This window comes from Empidonax traillii, unplaced genomic scaffold (genome assembly GCF_003031625.1).
Source record: "Empidonax traillii isolate 1590-97213 ecotype Southwest subspecies unplaced genomic scaffold, ASM303162v1 scaffold526:size440949, whole genome shotgun sequence".
In the NCBI taxonomy this organism is placed as follows: Eukaryota; Metazoa; Chordata; class Aves; order Passeriformes; family Tyrannidae; genus Empidonax; species Empidonax traillii.
Genome location: NW_020955719.1, coordinates 305,347 through 325,899, shown reverse-complemented (window position 1 = coordinate 325,899; position 20,553 = coordinate 305,347). Strand labels below are relative to the sequence as shown.

The window sequence follows — 20,553 nt, the reverse complement described above, 5'->3', positions numbered from 1 at the left end:
GGGGGGTATCACTTAACAGGATTATACAGCCACTAGTCAGACCACAGTTTCTGTATACTGTCCCACATTAAATGTTCTTTTTCTCCTTTTCATGCTTCTAACAGGTCTCATATACTCCTGTGTCTCCTTTCAGAGGTATATTTTAGATGTTAGACTAATAAATCTTGAGGGCTGTGGAAAAAGCTTACATTTACAGGAGATGAGAGTGCTTTCTCATCATGATCCCTCAGTACACTAAGGTACCACACCACTGGGGCCCTGTTCTCATGAGCTGGATACTGATTATGCCTTGACTATACATCTGACTAAAGAAATCTGTGTCTGGCAAGTTGCTTATGCTGCTTCCAAGGCACCAAAGCCAAAGACATCTTACCAGCTGAAACTGACACTTGCTGAAAATTAACTTGCTGACCTATTTGTCTTTGTTACGGAATAACTGTACCAGGTACCAGTTCAGATGTGGCTTAATTTTGTAGTGCAGAATTTCAAATGAACTGAGAATTTCATTGACTGCTTTTCTAGTGTTTGTACTGCTTGTCTTCAACTCTCAGGACGCTCTGAACAAAGAATTTAGCAGTGATTAAACTCTGCTGCACCCTGTGTTGTAGCACAGAATGACCTCGCCTATGCACATAGAGCCAAATAGTGTAATTACTGTGTTTCAAAAAAAACCCTGCCTGACTGCACTCTCTGCAGGGGTTTGGAAACATTTGCAATAGGTTCTAGCCGAGGTTTGGCTTGCCTGCTTTGGCCCTTTCAACAGCGTGCTGGGAAGCGCGTTTGAACCCTTTCTCTGAATTTGTAGGCAGGAGAATGTGTCATATTTGGGAAACAGTAAGGGTGAGGCTCCCATCAGAGTTGTAGTGGGAGCATGAAAAGTGAGATAAAACATAGGGGACAGTCGCAGGATTTTGGGGCAGTGTGTCCCCGGCACCACTCCAGCTCAGAAATGCCAGGGGTGACGGGAGAGCTCTTAGAGAAGAACCCAGACGTGGGCTCTTCAGCTGAATTCCAGTGCTGAGGCACAGCAGAGCCATCCCTCTTGCCTGATGGTGGTAGAGGAACAGTGAGGGAGAAACATTCGCTGCTCTTCTACCCCTTGCCACTTTTCCAGTGAGACAGCGTATCTCTCAGCATCTCATCCGCAAGGGACATTTCAAGGCAAGGTGGCTTATGCTTAATGCTACCACTGACTTGTCACACAAAAACCATGGAAATCTGAGGTAAAAGGGGACTGCTGTGAGTTGAAGGGGCTGACCTTGCCGGTAAAACTCTTCGCAGACCCGTTCACTCCACTGTTTGCTCAGATCCCAGAGCCGGCAAGGGTTGCAAATGTCAGCACACTTGAGTGCAATCTGAAAGCAAGAAGAAAAGTAGGAGTGAGAAAAGAAGTTACTGTATAGCAATGCTTCAGCAGTAAAACTGCAGTCAGGAAACTCCCAGGCCTCACCAGCAGTGCTGGGAAGGGTTAAGATTACCTTTTAGAGACTCAGCCTCACCCAAACGTGCCCTTTGAGGAAAGAGCATTTATTTAAGCTGCAAACAAAACTTTCATTCAGCCCTCTGCTTTACCATAGTGAGAACAAGAGGAGGGCCAAATTCCAAGGTTGCAAAGTGTTTTGGATATTCCTTGCAAGGAATAAGCCAACAAAAGCCTCAGGCTGGCTCCTGCTGACTGCTTGGCTCAGCATCCATGGTTGCTGACAAGGAAGGGAAGAGCCAAGCTGGTCTATTTGGGCATCATTTCTCTGCAGTCTCAGTGAGTGACCTTGCATCTCACTTCAATTACACTTCATCTTAATGTCTGCACATTTTTGTTTACAAAGCTAAGCATAGGGCTCTCAGCACCACCCCTGGTTTCGTTTCACTTAGTTAACTAGTACTTTTAAGTGCTTTGCAGGGGATTCGGTACAGGAGGGCAAGAGGTTTTTAAAATCAAGTAACTGCTTCAGAAAAGTAAACCATGTAGTAGTCTGCCTGTCTTATTGCTTTGGAACAAGATGTTCATGTCATGAACACAGTCAGTTAGCCTGACAGAAGTCAGAAGTCATTCTGGCACCCGCGAAGAAAACATAAGAAATATTTCCTGTATAAATTCAAACCTGTGAACCAGAGGAGGGAAGTCTCCAAGTTACTTTTTTCTCTGGATTAAGCTGATTAGCCCTAATGTTACTGTCTATTACAAGGACCTGTCAAACATTCTTTAGCTTATTACAATCAATCAAGATTGCTTGATTTTTTTCTTTTCTTCTTCCACAACTAATCCACCAAATAAGTAAATCTCATCATGTCTGTTCCCTAGTTCCTATTTTCAAGGAAGTACATAAGAAACCTTTTTGCCATAGTTGAGAACTCTAATTCTTCTACTTCTGGCATTTGCACAACTTTCTTGCCTAATCTGTCCAGAAATATAATAAACCCATCATCCTGCCCTGCATGATCTATGCAGGAATCTGACAGATGACTGTTTGAAGCAGGACAGGTGAGCAGGAGGGGGAAGAATTACCAGATCGGCACTTGCAACAGTAAGGAACTGTAACTTCAACAAAAGGAAAACATGTAGGTATTTGTTTTATAAATAATAATGATTACTTCAACTTCTTTATGTACTTAAGAATGAAATTAATGTAATTTCTCCAAAGAAACAAGTATATGCAGCTACTTTAATAATGATAAAGCTTTAGTAGGTTGAGGTTTATTCTGAAGAGTCTGCTAATGACTGCAGCTTAAGTGGAAAAAACAATGTGGATCTATTTGATTTTTGAATAAAGCATGGTTTTTTTCATTAGCTGAGTAGATGCTCTAGAGAAGCATCTGCTGCCATGGCAACAACTGTCTCTGCAGAGGCAGTTTCTGAGTGTCCGTCACAGTAGCAGGACTTGGATACCTGATGTCAGGCTGTCCTGGAAAACACACCGAGGGGGCTCTCCTGCATGGTGCTAGAAAGTAACACCAGTGGAGAGAGACACTACAACTGAAGCATTACCTGGCAAGAGAAGCACTGTTCTGGAAATAATTACTAGCTTATCTTCATTTCCTAGCACTTGACACACTCCTCTGTCTGTTGCATTCACAACTTTTTAACTCAAGGAAATTACAAAAGGAAATACTGGAGGCACCTTATACTTGCCTTACATGCCAGGTGGCAAAAAGGAAAAGTGTTTATGGTAATAGGGAGAGGTTGATGTCCAGACACGCCATCATATGCTGCTCCAACATATAACAGGAAAAACTGTGACTTGAAAAACAAATAAAAATAATAGTGAAAAAAAACTCTTATGAGGTTACCTGAAGCATAAAATGTCTGTCTTGTGCATCCTCCAGCCTCAAGTCCTGATTGTCAAGGTGAGATTTCAGACGGATCAAAAACTCATTCTGCCTGTTGATGTCTGTTGCCAAGATCAGGGAGCCCAACTGCTGCTCGATGTCCTGTCTGCAGTGGAGGAAAATAATCCCCTTTAATCATGGAACCATTGAACATTAATAGCTCAAAACAACCTGCTACGGACTACAGTTAGCATAAAGCTTCCTCTTTCTTTATGGATCCAGTCTGATCTGTTTGGTCAGTCTCTGCTGGGGTTTGCCAAGCACAACCATTCTACCTGCCTAAATGGATTCAAGAGGAATAGATAATGTTTGAAGAAAAATGCTTGTTGGCATAAGCATTGTGTTACTCTGAAAGCTTCTGAAAGTGCTAGGGAAGTACAAAAAACCACCTCAAAACAACAGCAAGGTGCATCAAGAAAAATGCTCACGTCTTACTTGAGCTGCTCAGAGCTGAGTGGTTAATACTGCAACTTTGAAGATGCAGTCAAAGTTGTGAAGGTCTGGACTGAAATCCGACTGAAGTCCAACTGAAGGTGGATGCAATTGTCTGATGCAAAGAATTTCTGGAGAGATACAGAGCTTATTGCTTCTAGGTAACTTGTTTATATTCTTGGTAAGGTCACCTGAGATTTAAAATTTAGTATCGTAGTCTGTTCATTGGCTCAACTTCCATTCCTCAGTGGGATTAGAACCGCACGAAACCAGCAGATACAAAGCTAGCAGCAACTTGGCCAAGGTGCTCATGTTGCTTTTGTTTGCTTCACCCATAAAAGCTTGGACCATGCTTTCACAGGCACACGCGAAAGTCCTGAGCAGTCTTGATGCTATCTGACCAACTCCTTCAATTTCCTATTTCATGCTTTTTAATCACTAAATCTTTCCATATTCAGTTGGTGCTATGTAAAATGAAAAATGCCAACAATTGATTTGAAAAGCTCCGTTTCTGCTGGGCCTCCTCATGCTCCTGGTGCCGAAAGTGGCCATTCCTGTGCTGCAGAAGTGGCTAGGTCTTAGAAAATACTTCTGCTGTGTAACTTTGTCTCATGATTTCATACTGGCACCACGTGGGGGAAGGGCCTGGGTCTCTTTGCTAGTGTCCTTTTAAGAAGAGTAAAGGAAGCCATGGACTAATTTCGGTGATGCATTTGTTCCCATGGACACTTACGTCACCTCCTTGGGCAGATGGGCGAGGAGCCGTGACTCTCGCAGCATGCCTATCGTAGATCGCCAGTGATGGTTTTCCAGCACTGAAACGTTCTAGGGAGGAATAACAGGAATAAATTCAAGGATTAGGCAGGTATCCATGGTACAGATATGGATTTGCCACATCACATGATACCCAAACCTGGCTGGACATGCAGTAACATCAGTCTAAAATGTGTGCTTTTTAGCTACATTTGGATTAGAGTAATTGGTCTAGATTTCTATAGTTAAGGACCTTGTGCTTCAGGAATTCTTAGCTAAGGTTAGACCTAGAGCCCTGCTGTTCTACAGTTTTTGAGTCCTGCTGTGGACAAAGGAGCTAATCTCGCCTGAGTAGGAGGTAGCTTGCATTCTAACAGATTTATTAACGAATTAAAGCAGGAGCGCAAAATCATATTTTTGCCTCCTATTAATCCCGGGTTGACTTTTCAACCTCTACAGCTTGAATGAGTGGACAAGAAAAGGAAAACTAAACTGCCAAATTTCCCTTGGAGTCAGGGAACTGGAAGCTGCCTGCAGCTGTTTCAATGAAAGCAAGAGGAGTAGCAGTACTGCTGAGCATTTGCAGGCTTCAGCAATTTAGTCTGCAACAAATTTTGAGTCCTTTTTGTTTGCTTGCTTCCAACAAAGTGGAAACAAAGTTAGGTTGGAAAAAATTGTTAGAGAACAGAAACCAGCTTTCTAGGTTGTCAGTATATCACAACAAATTGGGTATCTTATGTCTGATGACTTGAAATTACTATCCTAACACGCAGTGCATTTGCCAATCATCACTTGTTTAGTTCACAGAGTACTTTCTATCACCAAATGCCTCAGAAATGTCACTTGTTCAGGAACCTCTAGCATCTGTTCCCTGGTTTAGGCAGTTTATGGCTTTTGTGGTAGATAAGAACGGGATTAAAAAAAATCAAGACACAATCAAACCTTTTGAGCAGGTAGCAGAGCAAGGACCCCACCCTGCCACTGCAAACAGGGAAATTAGAGTCAAAATCACTCTTTCCAGACACTGTTAATCTCCAGCTCCCTTATGCACAGTCTGAGTTGTTGCTGCCGTTGTGCTGCCTTTCCTGTGGGACATGATGCACAGCTTCCACTTTTCCAAGAGGGACTGAACAGTATTTTCTCCTTAAGGCTTCCCCATCCTCTTTTGTAATCCTGTCATATCTCATGACTGTTGAAACACTAAACATCGCCAGTAACCAAGATCCAATTTGCATTTTTATTTTTCTTGAAGCTTCATGCTCAAAATTAGTGCAAAGGTGAGAGTACAATTTGGACTGACTTCCTATTACAATACTTTCTGCAGTACTTTTTGTTGCTTTTGAATTCACACAAACAATGTTGCTTTGGTATTTATCTGGGTTTGTTTGCTTGTTTGTTTCCCTTACAGATATGATGGATACTTGGGGGGTGGGGAGGGGAGGAAACAAAGTACAATCAACTCCAAAACTTTCAAACCATGCAAAAAACTAAGTCCTTTTCTTAGGAAGAGCTGACAAACTCAGATCTCAACATTAGTTACGCAGTATCGAAATGACTGTTGACAGCAATTCTGTTCATTTGCCAACCTAAATATCCCTTTTCTCCTTTTGCCTAAATACATCAGGATGGACTTCTGCAACCCTACACTCTGACCAAGAAAAATAAGGAAATGTAATAGGGCATAACAACAATTTTTTTTTCTTTTTTTTTGCCTACCCAGTCACGGAGCTGAATCCTGGTCCCAAGAGTCACCCCAAAAGCACAGGCTTCCATCTTCCTAAGGTAAATTAGACAGACTCCTGCCTGTCTAATTTACCTGACACTTTTGGCTTGCTTTTTGGAAAGGCTTACACTTGTTTAAGGCAGTGCCTGTGTGCACAGGTTCCTGGGACCCTGGTCTGACTGCACCCTTGAAACACCCAGAGAGGGGACATCCCCCTTGGAGCACCCTGTGACCCTACACCCCTTCCAGCCTGGCAGCCTTACTAGCTGTGCGGAGCCACTTCACCAGCACCTACCTCAACCAGGGAATTATGCTCCATGGATGCAGCTGATCTTTGGCCATACTGAAGGCCAGCCAAAACAAGACTGAGCACGTAAGCATCTGAGAACTTTCCTGCATCCTATCAATAGTTACTCAGAGGCAAAAGCAAACTCAGGTAACCATCCTGGAGTATTTCCACTTCTGTAAGTTGCCTGCTGTTGTAGGGGGAACCTTAAACTGACACTGCTGCACTGTTTAGTTACCCACGCTGAAAGTGCAGGGAGGAGGGAAAAGGAAGGGTCAAGTTAACAAGCAGTAACTGAGCATGAAGTCATATGACTCTCTTCTTAAATGTAAGGAGCCAGAATCCCTGAAGCAGCTGCCAACAATCAGTAGAGTCAGCTATTCCATCTAGGAACACACTACTGCCTTATTAAAACTAATTGCCATGAGCTATCTGATGGCCTAGGCTGCTGGGGAGATGTCCCATGCATAGAAAAGTCTGTGTGCTGGTTTGCAGACTGGGGTTCTCAGCTCAGCTTCACCTGGTGTTTTATTTTTTTAAAAGACTTAGTAGCTCAGGTTTGTTTTAGAGGCTGCACTTTGAGAAGCCTGTCATATTTACAGCCTAAACCCAGTGGATTGCTAAAACACAGACTTCAGGACTGTGAGGAAATAAAACCTGTTTATTTTACCTAAACTATCAGAATATCTCTTATCTATGACTTTACCAGAGCTGTTTGAACCACTTTTCTCTGGAAAAGAATAGTAACTTGAAGAGAGGAAGACTTGCTATTAACCAGGTGTAGAGTAAACTGCAATTTGAATTTGAAGTGGATCAGAATTTCTCTCAATCTGGTCATCTATTCTTAGTCATTGAGCAGTTGGTTTAACTACACAATGTTAAATATTCAAAAAGGACACTTTAACTAGAAATGGTGCTTTTAAGTGGAACTGTTATAACTGATGCCCAAAATGTAACTTCCTGTTTCCAGCTTATACACATCTATATTAAAGTGCATGCAATCACATGCAACAGACTCTTGTGGAAATTACCCTATAGATTCAAAAAAACAAAGTCTTGCATTATAAAACATGGATTTAGTTTGAAAATAAATACTGACAGCTCTGAAGTCCCAGGTAATGTCACCTGAAACATGACTCTCCTCATATATGCACTTCAGAAGCTGTCAAACACTTTGCATCTTTGCCAAATACTGACCCACCTCATTTTGCAAAACCTTTTCTTCCAGATGTAAAGTTCTAATTTAAATGTCAAACCATCAAAAGCAAAGAGATGCCATACATGGATAAGTCCAATGTCCCAGTGACAGATGACTGCCAGCTATATTAAATTTTGCTTTTGTTTGATCCTTTTTCTGATTAATCCCACCAGTTCTGCTACTTAAAAATCAAAAACCCATGAACTTTCCTGTTTCAGTTTCAAGCACATGTTAAAGTACATGTTTTAAAGACTATTTGCTGGATCTAAGTTTTTTACTAAAAATGTTCTCAGCAAAACTTTTTTCCAGCAGTTATTTTTACTGGCATCCATATACTGTATGCTACTAATATCTTTGAAAACAATCTGGGATCAATTTCAGATAAGTAAAACTTGTCAGTGAATGCCCCTAAGTAGAGCACTTAAAATCTCATTTGCTGTTGAAAGATTGCATTTTATGCAGTCACTGCCTTTTCTAACCAACATTTGTAAGTGTATTCAAGCTCAGTCAACTGAGCAGAAACCACCTCTCCAAGATACTAATATTTTAGCTCTATTAGCCTGATTTTTCAACCTAATTATATACTACTGCTTCTCACTATTAATTCAAGAAGGAATTGTTTGTACCTTTAATAGGACAAGGGGTTTTTGTGGAATGGCTCTCCCCACTCCTCTTCAAAGGATCCTTAACATAACATTCCCAAAGTCCCCGGCTTAGGCCCCTGACTTTTCCCTCTCCTCACTCAGCTGGCCTGACATTTAGAAAAGACTGGAATAAAATGGACCAGACACATTTGGGTGTGACATAATATGCTGCATCAGTTTATGATGAGGCCAGTCACAACATTTTCAGTATTTGAGCATTACCATGCCCTGGCTGGAGCTCTCACAGTCCAGCCCATTCCCATATCTGAGGGCAGGACAGTTGCACCACTGCACAATGAAACGTGTACTGTGTAATGGGAAAGCCCAAACATTGCTTGAGCAGAGGAGAACAAGAGAGACTCTTACTTAGTAATGAGGACATCACAGTAATCTCTCAATTTACCAAGTATGTGTAGAAAAGTACACAGCTATTAGTGAGTCTTCAGGCAGATTAATTTTTAACTCAGGATATTCTATTTCTGACACCCCATTATGAAGTTGAAGGCTGAAGCTGACTCTTCCAAAGTGGGTCAAAACCTCAAATATATTCAAAAGGGACCGCAAAAATCAGGCAGCATGGGTTCATAGGTATTTATTAAATAAGAGGGTCTGTATTTTTGTTTCAGAAGTCTTCTACTACTGCTTGCCAAAGCTGGAAGTAAGTATACCAGGTGACGGACAGCTCTGTACTTATCCCAGACTTACTTTTCTCTCTGAGATCTTTTACTGGCTGCTCTTAGAAACAGGATACTGGTCTAGACAGCCTGTGATGTGACCTAGTGGCTGTTTTTAAGTTCTTTCTTTATATCTCAAGGAACATTACTGTAAACATCTACAACTTTTCCTTTGGTTTCCTCTATCTTCTATTTTTTTAAATGCAGTCTTCATTAAGTATTTAATTTTACTACAGCCATATGAAGCAAAAGTTTCTTTTACTGCAGCACTAATTTAGAGCATGCCTGCTGCTTACTTGCTCACTGAAGGAAGATGAAGTACAAATTATCTCATTGTGATTTTAAATCTCCTACCCTCAGTTCCTTACCCTGGATGATCTACAGCAGGCAACTGATAAATGTCCTCAAAAAAATCTGACATTTCCACTTTCTTTCTTGTGTCTATCAGCTCTGCTGTAAGAAGTGACACCCGGTGAGAATCTTAACTGAAATTGTCCAGACTCTGAAGTGCAGGATCAGTATCCTCCCGCTGCCAGATTTTGGCATTAGAGTTCACTGCAAATTGCTTAAACTCTCCTTGACACCATTTCACATGCTAGCAACTTGATGAGCAGTTTTACCTGGTACAGGCTGGCAAGGTGGTGTTTTGTTTTAATCAAAAAGGGCTGGTTGACCCCTGGGTGATCCACGTCATGGGCCGCAGCAGCCAGCAGTCCCAGCATGATGTCCGACGGCGTGAGGAAGTTGGCAAGCTGAATCATCACACACGTTAATCACAACATGAACAGTAGACACTTTTTCTTTTTTTTGGCAAATAAACAAACCAGCTGGCATTGCTTGGTTTTGTAGGCATTTGTATGCAAATGTCAAAAACAAAATAAATTTTGTGAACGTTTTTAAGGTGATGGTTGAACAAACATCTTTAAAGATATTAGACTATATAATCGTGTTTTATTACAGTTTGTATTTCTTATCTCTTTTATCATTCATGGCCATATGTGGACTGTTGTAATAGAAGTGCTTGAGCACAGTCTAAAACATTCAGTTTAAAAAATGAAACAAATATACTGGCAGGTTGGCTGTACTAGCATACATGGTAAGAGCTCTGCCTCACACAGTATTTAGTAATGTCAACAATAGATTATGCTTCATTCTTCTAGCATGGCACTGTTATTAAATGCAGAGTTTATCAACTTTTGAAATTTCGAACTTGGCTGTTAGCTATCTCAGTTCAAGTATTTGTATTTTACTAGAGAATATAAGCTTTCTAACTTCAAACATCCAAGTTCGAAAACCTGTCCAGACTTTTTTCTGCTATAGACCTCATTTGGAAGCAAATTTTGTTATAACTGAAAGGAACTAAAAGGAAGTCTTAGCATTTTCTGTTTCTGACAGTGAAGCAGTTATTACCAGCCTGATGAGTCTGTACAGAGTACAGGTCTGTGAGATGAAAGAAGCATCCCAAGATGAGAACTGAAGAGCAGTAATGGTACAGGTTCTGTATGTTGGCTGTCCTCTGCAATTCTTGACAGAAGGGACTTGCAGGTCTTGCAGGAGATGAAAATACAGGAAATCTGGGGCCTACTCCTGTCCTCACCATTACTATATTCTCGGGTAACAAACTGCTAGTTCTAGCAGAAAATGCTTTCATTTAAGTCAAACCAGGAAAGACTGGTCACGTTCTTACACTGCGGCTCAAAACTCCACTATCACAATGCCTTCCAGTAACACAAGGCAATGTCACACCCTGATGCTGTGAGGACTTGCTGCAGCAGTCAAATGCTCCTGTTTACTTGTGCAGAGGACACCCTTGCAACACCCACTTGAAGGGATTGTTTTGCCCTTTCATAGTGTGGCACTGCCCAATCTGCTATTGTGCAATACTGATGAGAGGATCTTATGCCCTGAGGTGACTGAGGCATAGGCATGCATTGCCTTCTGCTGAGTTTGATGGGAGAAAAACTGCAGCCACTCCTGGGTGGCTGGTACACACAGTTGTGGTGGATGGAGCTCATATGACACCATTTAGACACGCTGCCTGCATGAGAAGTGACTCTAGCAGCTTGATTAAAACATCTGCAATCTGTAGCTGACACTGCTCCTGACTTGTTGGTGACTTCCAACATGCAATAACTTTTCGCTATCTAAAAACGTCTTTTGGGGTTTCATTTCAATCCTGGGAAAAAAATCTGAGAATCACCTGAAAGCAACATCAGTGTGAAAGGTTGTCATTACCTTGGGCTCCCTCAGATAGCAGTGCATAGCTTGTGTGACATCAGCAGCATGGACAGCATTGTGGTATGGGTTTTGGCTATGGTAATCTTCTTGAACCATAACTGGGAATCAAAACAGAAAACAAAGATCCTTTTGTCTCTGAATGCCATGGCCACAAGTGGGAACTGGACTTAAAATACAATCTGAGGCTTTGCAGTCAGCTGTCTAAGGACTTTCTTCAAATAGTTGTAGTTTATTTAGATTGCTGCTCTTATTGGGACACCTTTAGAGAAAAAATGCATGAAATGATTTGTGAGGCCCGAGGGGATACAGTGGGTATAGTGCATAAATCAACTCCTTCTTGCCTTAGTGAAGGCTTTCATTCAGGAGTAAAATAAACAAGGAAGAGAGGCAAATTTATCCACAACGGCGTGTAATTATTTAGGCTGCTGTCATAGGGTAGCAGTGTGCCATTAAGGCAGTACTACCTATTTTACAGCAGCAGGTAATAAGGCCCTGATATTCTGGCATCATTTGTTATTTGAGTGATGAACTACAGCCAAAGGCATTTCTACATCCCCCAGGCAAAGAATCAAAAGATAAAGCATTGGGGTATTCACAGCAAAATCTCCTGTGATAATTTTAGTCACATCTATGTTCCATTTTAAAATACCAGTCCTTCTTGCTTTAGTTTACAGTGCTGGAACCGATCCAGCTGGATTAGGAGCACCAACCTATTAACTCTCAGCTTTCACTTGCACAGAAAATCATTGACGTGTGTGCTTCACACCCATCTGTTCCTTGCAGCAGTGCCTGCACCATTAGGTGGTCCCAGGACAACACCACGTGAACACTGGAAACTGCATGTGATCTTGCCCAAAGCACTCTCCTAGACAGTATCAAACAAATTAAACAGGAAGGTAACAGGAAAATTTCCCATGGCAAATTTCGTTGCCAGCACAGGGAATGCCAAAGAAAGACCTAGCCTTCTGTTTGTTTCCAACTTCACAAGCATCTGGAGGTACAGTGGGTAATCCTTTGAACTCTTGAGTACCACTTGTTCTAATTACCTGAGTGTCCACTTCATGGCTGCCCACAGGAGTTAGAAACAGCAAGGAGATTTTGTCTGTCTCCATACCAGAGGAATGCTTTCCAGAAGCAACAATTAGGCACTCTTAAAGAAGAGACCTCGCCTTGGAAACTCCTCCTGACAGCCTAACAAACTAGCATTCAGCTGCATTCAAAACATGATGCAAAAAGTAATTGATTTTGGCCAATTTCTTATTTTGGTTCACTGACAGCATGGGGCTAATATCTGTGTTGGCAGTAACAGCAGCAGGGGCTTTCATCAACACTATTCAGTGCAGACAGCTTGATATAATTTGTTAAATTTTGTACATAAGCTTTCAACTGCTCTGGGTCTCAGTGGTCTGTTAGTCACTAAAATAATTATACTGCACCACAATTGTACTGAGCACGGTGTGCAGTGTCTGTCTGTTTGTCTCTCTGTGTGGGCCTACAGCTTGGCTGTACGTCTGCATTGAATACTTTATGTGAAATCATCAGAATGATTGTGGTACTGGGATGCTTCAGCCCAATGCAGAGCCTTTTGAGGTCCCTCCATTGACTAGGAACTGAACCAAGTACCTGAGTGCCTGTAAACTGTATGCCAACATATATTATAGAAATGGTTTACTGAAATATTTGCAACAACATCATGATTTTTATGTAGATACACAGACCAAGCCAGTGCCTTCTCTGATGCTCTACTTGAACTGTAAACTTCATTCAAAGATGGCTTTGAGGTGAGCACTTACCTAAAAACCTGTGTAATGTAACCATGTCTAACTGGAAATGGTGAATAAGTCCATGCACATTGAAGAGGTGGCAAAGCAGTGTTACGAGACTGTTTCCTAAAAGCATAAAGGAACAATTCTTAGATTCCCCTAACATGAGTTACAAAACAAGCAAGACTAAAAATCTTAGTAATTTCCTACTAATCAGCCCCTACCACCTTAGTTCCTATCATATGAGCTTAGATGATACTCATATACAAGTATGTATACATACAAACATACATACAAGTCACTTATATAAGATACTCCAATATATAACCAAGAGTTGATGGCACAGCTGTACCAATGGAGTACCATTATTGTGTCTACATGCCACGAAGTCACTTTTGTTGTTTCAACATGACACAGGCAAACTATGGTTTTAACTGGAAGAAGGTAAACTGACATGGTTTTAACTGGAAATCTTACGACAGGCTTGTTTGAGAATACATCATCTTCATAATTCAGGTCAACCACCAGAAACAGCAGAAAGGAGAATGGCTTTTCTGCCACTTTGGTTTGCCATACTGTACTAATTAATTAATTACTGAAAAGCGGCAGTTTGTAATTAAATATTTTATTTTATGCATAGCTGCACAAACATGTAGTTAGCCCATGTACCTAGCTCAGCTTCAGTTGCATCTCATGCAGACAGGAAAAATGAGTTGCAGCACTTACACTCTCAAGTCCTGCTATAATATTACCCTGGCCTTACTGTAAATCCAATACTGGGAACACTGGAAATATTGAGCCTAACTAGTATTACATGATCAGCTATATAAACACGCAATATTTTAAAAAGTTTGCACTGCTTAATTTGGCAGCAATGTTTCCAGAAAAGTTAGAAAAAGCACCCCAGACAAACCAAACTCATACTTCGTATAAAAAATGTTTGGAGGGAGTCTTTCCTTATTTCACATAACTCAGGAAAGAAAATAAATATATGAAAAAAGAAGACATGAAAACTTATTTGGTCCTAACTACTGAGCAGGGGCAAAGAAAGATAAGGATATATGTTACAGGCATATGTTACAGATGTTTAAGGAAAACATTTCACAGACTTCTACTGTCTTAATAAACCTCCTAATTTTTGCTGCAAGAGTATCTTCACTTAAAGGTCTTTTATATTGAGAGAAATTGACTGATTACAGCAATCTAAAATTACAATGTATCTAACAGGTATATTTAAAGTAGCTTGGCAATTTCCCAGCTAAAGGAAACAGAAACACCTTCTTGAAGAGGTGAGCACAACAAATGGAGGTTAGATTAGTACCAAAGCACACTTAAAACATTACCCTTTAGTTCAGTAAAAGCCTGATAAAGTTCCAGGATATGATTTTAAGAGAAGTTAAAAATGACAAATATATCTTCACTTATCTAAACTGGAGACGTTTATCAAATAATTAATTAGGGATTTTTTGAATAGTCATATATGAGAGATATTAAAGACTTAAAAAAAGACTTACCATTTGTCAAGCGGTCAAACAAGAAAATGTCAAAATCCCACATTCCCACTTTGGATAGCATATGCTAGAAAAAACAAATATGAAAAGGCAAATGACTGGTGTGTCAAACTGTAGAGCAGATTTTAATTATTATTCCATGTTAATCATTCAAAAGGTTCTTCACCCAGAGGGTGGTTGGGTACTGGAACAGGCTCCCCAGGGAATTGGTCACAGCACCAAGCCCTGCCAGAGTTCAAGAAGCTTTTGGATGATACTCTCAGGCACGTGGTGTGACTCTTGGGGATGGTCCTCTGCAGGGCCAGGAGCTGGACTCAGTGATCCCTTTTATGGGTCCCTTCCAACTCTTTACATTCTGCGACTGTGAAGTTTTATTCAGGAAAGGTAAAGAGGTGTACTTGAAATATCAAACATCATGCACCAAATGTCGCTGTACTGCATAAAATATCACTTGCACTTTTAAATGAGGAGGTTTTGAATTCAACACTAAAAATGTTTTCTACATGGAGCTCAACACAAGGAATAATATAAATCAAAAATTATGAAAATATTCCCTTTTAATACACAAATTATTTTTTTTCTTTCATGTCCCCAAAATCAGTACGAATTTTCTTAGGTTTTTAATACAGTATATTAAAATCTTAGCTCTCAGGGTGAATATGAGTTACAATTAGCTAAACAAACCAATAAGCAGAAACAGCTTTTATAAACTTACATACATTAGTGCTACTGTGAAGTCCACTCACACATGCAGAAGACGCCTTTGCTACCATCATATACAGTGTTTTTACAGCTACGTTAGTTCAGTCAAGAGACTGAGTCTGGACCAGCTGTAGACCTGCAGTTGGCATATGTGTGAATGAAATATGTATTCACTCCCATCTCTTAGTCTATACCCAAACTTGTTCTGGATTATTCATTACTTTCCAACACCTGGCACATAATCTTCTCTTGCGGAGAAGAGAAATTGCCTAGGCACATAATCCCAATGCCATCAGTTGTGCAAGTTTTGTTAGAAAATACCATTCAAAACGAGTATAAGAGCTGAAAAATTATGTTTTGGTCGTTGTGAAGTTCTTTGCAGTAAATGTTCCCTGTTTCCTACCCTTTGCCATTATGGAGGGCTATTGCGGGTTGCCTAATGGGTTCCATATCAACTGAGAGACACCTGGGTTTTTTCAAGTGGATGAACTAAATCCCGTGCCAAGACCGCACTTACTTAAATCAGTAACTTAGCCATAGATCCTTCTATCCTTTAATAAATCCAGATTATAATTTCAGTTGTTGGAATCTGAAAATGTTGAATAGATTTAGACATTTTCTTGTTGCTTTGAGACCTGAGCCTTTAAAGCTGTGACCATAAAAGAGGAATGGCCAGTCTTTTTGCTGCGAGGTGGGCAATGCAATGTGGATCATTTAAGAAAGATCACCCAGAAATTTATTTATCTGAAGACTGAAACAAAATTGACACTCTCTGTAATATTAAAGGAAATGGAGATCTGGAGACCTGTCTTACCCTTGCTTGCCCAAGGTAGTCCTCATCCAGTAGGTACAGAGAGGCTTGTGGTACAATTCCACGCAGTAACCTGGATGCATGGAAATACCTCTGGAAACTTAACAGTCTTTTCACTTTTTTCTTGGTGCCGATTTCCCCTGAGAGTGTAGTATCTGTGGAAAGCAATCAGTATAGAAACCGTGAAACCCAAGATGACGGATGACATTATCAATTATTTAATAAGAGAAATATCAAAACCCTTAAAATAGTGATAAAATAATCATAAGGTTTATGCTTCTTGCTGATCCGCATGAAGGAGCAGTATTCAAATCACTGTACTTCGGCATAATATACTTGTTTATTTCAGAAAGGAGGTAAATATATTTGTTTATTTCAGAAAGGAGGTTCCAGTAAAAAGATTGCTAATGTAGCTCTTAGAAGATCTGAGTTCAGTACAGTACTGCCTGCCACAGACTTCAGTGTGATCCAAGCTAAGTCACTGGGTGGGTTGGGGGGGGGGGGGCATGATATATCACCTTAACTGCAGATGACTAAAGGAAGCCTAAAGGACTAGGCAGAGTTAGGTACAGGAAAGCTGCTCCTACTCTTCTGTGCCTGTTCCCTAGCTACACCACTGAAAATAACATTACCTCACGGGACTGTCATTGGAATATATTACAAACTGCACAGCAGACAAGGTGATCTTGGGTATAAAACCAAAAAAATGACACCAAAAGAGACCTCAAAATACAACTTGAAAACATAAATCTGTGCCCACTTTGGGAAAATGACGTAAGAGAGAGAAAGAAATAAGAAGAGGTTAACAGCCCTACTGAATTGTCTGCTGTCCTTCCTACACATTAAGGCAAACCATAAATAAAGAAAATATTTTAGTTCTGCAATCAGGAAAGAAGGTATATTCAGATAATACATGGAATTCTGGATACACAACAGACTATGTTGTTTTCATTCAGTACCAGGATAATTCTAATTCCCTAATGCTGTATTAAAAGATTTTCATATAGGGCTAAATGTGGCACAAAAACCAAGGCAGTTTTAATACAGTGATTAAATCACTAATTAGAGTAATTAAATTACCTTATTGTTAGCAAGTTTTCTGAAACTCATAATAATTTAAGTAATTTCATCTGAATTTTTAATAGAAACTCACATACAGTAGTGGTGTTTTCCTTTTGACAATCTGGTAACTTTTGGAAAAAGAGAGTACGGAAACTTCGACAATTGGTCAAAGGTAGTGAGATTCAATACAGTTTTATTTGTAAGACAATCCTTATAAGAAACTGGAGATTAAATACTCCATTGAGAGAACAGTAATGATTTCTTGAGATAAGAAGCTCTGCAGCAATTCAGTGGATTTCAGGTTTAAATAAGAGCTCATGAAAAATATCGATGAACTGAAGATGACTCTCTCTTTTCTCTATTTTTCCATCTCCTTTTATGAAAAAACCCTGAGTATTTGTTCCACTGTGAAATTAAAATATCACTTTGTCTGCTGTTTTTACGAGTAATAATATTATGAGAGGATTTTCAGAGAAGTAGTTAAGGGTTTTTTTGATCATCGATGGTTCACTTTTTGATTTCTCCAACAGCAGATGTGCGAGCACATTCTGTAGCGAGTTTCTTCCTTATTAAGTAATCCAACAGCTAGAGTGACACGAAGCCAGTAACATCAAAAAACCCCATCTTTATGTACTGAGCATCAATATAATTTCCAACACCATGGTTCTCATGGGCAGTCCAAAGACCCCACTGAGTTTTAACAATATAAAAGCACAAAATAATTTTATTGTGACTTGACAAGCTATGTGTTTTCCAGAACGCAAACAGTAACAACGCCACTACTGTACCAGCCTGAAGGTTAGGCTTTCATTTATGATGTGTCAGCACCTGCCTTAATTCTCTCACACATTTTAAAAGCTGGAACGATTTCATGGCCCATTGAAGGAGTGACTAGTGTAGGTGTGAACAGTTACCCAGTGGCAGTGACATGTAGAGGAACTGGTAGACTTGTTTTTGTATTTCTTTTCACTTATACAGAGCTGCTATGAAATGGCTAGCATTCAGTTTAATTCCTGGATAATAAAGCACTCTTAAAATAAATCCACTTTTTAAACTTGTGTTAGCTGTTTCTCAACTTTCCATCTTTCCTATTTCCATCTTTGCCCCCAAATGGTCACTACTTTCAGGTAATAAGTTTAAATTTTAAAGTATAAAAACTTTACTTTTGTACATTAAAAATTAGTAGTTGCTCCCACTAACTTTTATCTAAGTAATACCTGTTTTTTTCAGTTAAACCATCATCTACAGTCTCCTAAAGTGTCTTTAAAACTCCTACATAAAGTTGCTGTGGATGGTCTGAAGGTGGAGGCCTGGCCCAAGTCCCAACAAGCAGCTGTATGTTGGATTATGAAGAAGTGGTTGTTTTATCCTTTGGATTACCAGATCATTTCAGTAGCACAAATAATACTTGCCATAGCACAAATGCATCAGGTGGAAAAAAGAACTTCTTATTATGAAACATATTTTCTGAATTCAACCATCAACCTTGCTATGCATTGCTCTGTATGGTTGTCGTGAGTCTCAATTCAAATTTAGTCATCAACAGACAGGTGCCTCTAAAACATGATTTGATGCTTCAGGTGAGCCCTGTATAACAGTACATTATGCAAAAAGAAGATTACCCACAATAATGTGTTGCCCTGTATTTTCATTCGTAAGGGAAGCAGCTCATAATACTGATAAAGAGTAGCAGCAAATGTATTTTCAAAACTGGGATCTTGACAGAACAGCCTGAATCCCTCACTCCAGGCTATCCGCGTGCAAACTCTGGATGTTGACTTAAAAGAATATCATGTTTAAATCACATCCTTTGGGTCATTTCAGTAATAATCGATTTGTCTATGAATCACAGGACTAATCAGATGATTGCTACGACCCATGATAGATTACTATGACACCCTCAATAATGTACAGATATCACCTTATTATGATGGTGTCTTGCATAAAATTGGACTAAGACCCTGCCCCTCTCTGAGCATAACACACCTCAAACTAGTATAATTTCATCAGCATTTTCTTTTTCTCCTCCCACAATCAGTGTCAAACAAAAAAGAAAAGCACAACCATATGAAATGGAGAGAAAAAGGCTGATTAAAAAAGAGCAAAAGGCAAGACAGCCAAGAACGAACACTCAAAATCTGCCCTCATCTCAGCAGTTGCACCTGAATCCCCCAGAAGCAAAGAGCCATTCCTAGCATATGGGATCCACCAGCTGACACAAAATCAAGATGCAGTTTTAAGACAAAATTAAGGGCTTATGTGAATGACTTTATAGTAATACACTGAACATATTACTTCTTTATTGACAACTGTAAATTTCAGTTTAAACTGTTAATATAAAATATTGATGTTGACAAGTTATGATATAAGTCCTACAGTGCCTCTAGGTTAAACTGTATCACAAAGTAAATGAATGAAAAATGCCACTGCAGATATCCCTGAACTTCAACTATGTAACTACGTGTACTAAAAAATAGGCTATAGCATCTGGTTAAAGAACACAAGTTGCAAAGCTCACATGGGAAGGATTTAGTAATTAAGTGCAATTTTGAAATGAACGTGAAAGACAAACAAGGATCTCTTTTGTTTATACCCATAAAACCTCCCTTGAGAACTGTGTTTATCTCTAATAATTGTGGCAACTTCTGAATGTTTTGTTTACCTAAAAACCCTCCATTATCTGTATCTCTTAAAAGATGCCCATTCTCATATGCTATGGAGTTACTGCCTAGCACAGGGGTTGGAGAAACCCTTCTCTGTGTATTGAACAAAATTTTTGTGTGAATTACACAGACATCTTGAATGAATTACATACATGTTTACAGAACCATTCATACAAGCATTCTTCACAAAGTTCAACTTCTACCTTCAAAAGTCCAGGCAGCCTGAGCTCACAGCATATCTCCTGATGTGTTCTGGCAGGCAACAGAAGTGGCTGCATTTTTCTTCAGGTAATTTGATAGCCACATCACGTATACACACACTAGCAGACCATGGATGATGTCTGCATACTGCACATGGCCCTCAAGAGGTTAATAAGCTACAGGAATAAATGGTTGCCTTCTCTCTCCTGACACAGTTCCTCCAGTTACACAGACCTTCTCGCCTTAAAATGATCTACAGCTCACTGCACACCAACCTCTGTTATTTCAGGGAAATAAGTTTCCTACACTGGGAACTGCTACCAGTTTTCTTTCACATTTCTTTCACGCTGATGCGCTAGTGCGTGCCCACGGGCAGCATGAATATAAAAATGATGGACGTTATGTTAACAATGGCTGAGTCAACATCCAGAAACGATCCCATAAATCAAATCTGGACAAGGATGTACTTAGCAGCAGATATACATTACGTTGTTGCTGTTCTTTCAAAGCAAACAAACTTGGTTATCCATTTAAATAAAGCCTCTGAGTTTTCCTTCAGGGTATT

At 39.9% G+C, this 20,553-nt stretch overlaps 1 protein-coding gene across 2 annotated transcripts in view; it reads right to left on the bottom strand.

Moving 5' to 3' along the window:
* The window catches only part of PDE7B (phosphodiesterase 7B), a 174,622-nt gene that overhangs the window by 7,642 nt on the left and 146,427 nt on the right, over positions 1–20,553 (bottom strand). For both annotated transcript variants that reach the window (XM_027897025.1, XM_027897024.1), the window contains 8 exons: positions 16,066–16,217; positions 14,553–14,616; positions 13,069–13,164; positions 11,273–11,373; positions 9,658–9,789; positions 4,493–4,584; positions 3,289–3,433; positions 1,259–1,355 (listed from right to left, as the gene is read on the bottom strand). In XM_027897025.1, the coding sequence (XP_027752826.1) occupies positions 1,259–1,355; positions 3,289–3,433; positions 4,493–4,584; positions 9,658–9,789; positions 11,273–11,373; positions 13,069–13,164; positions 14,553–14,616; positions 16,066–16,217 (879 nt within the window). The remainder of the gene's footprint in view (positions 1–1,258; positions 1,356–3,288; positions 3,434–4,492; positions 4,585–9,657; positions 9,790–11,272; positions 11,374–13,068; positions 13,165–14,552; positions 14,617–16,065; positions 16,218–20,553) is intronic.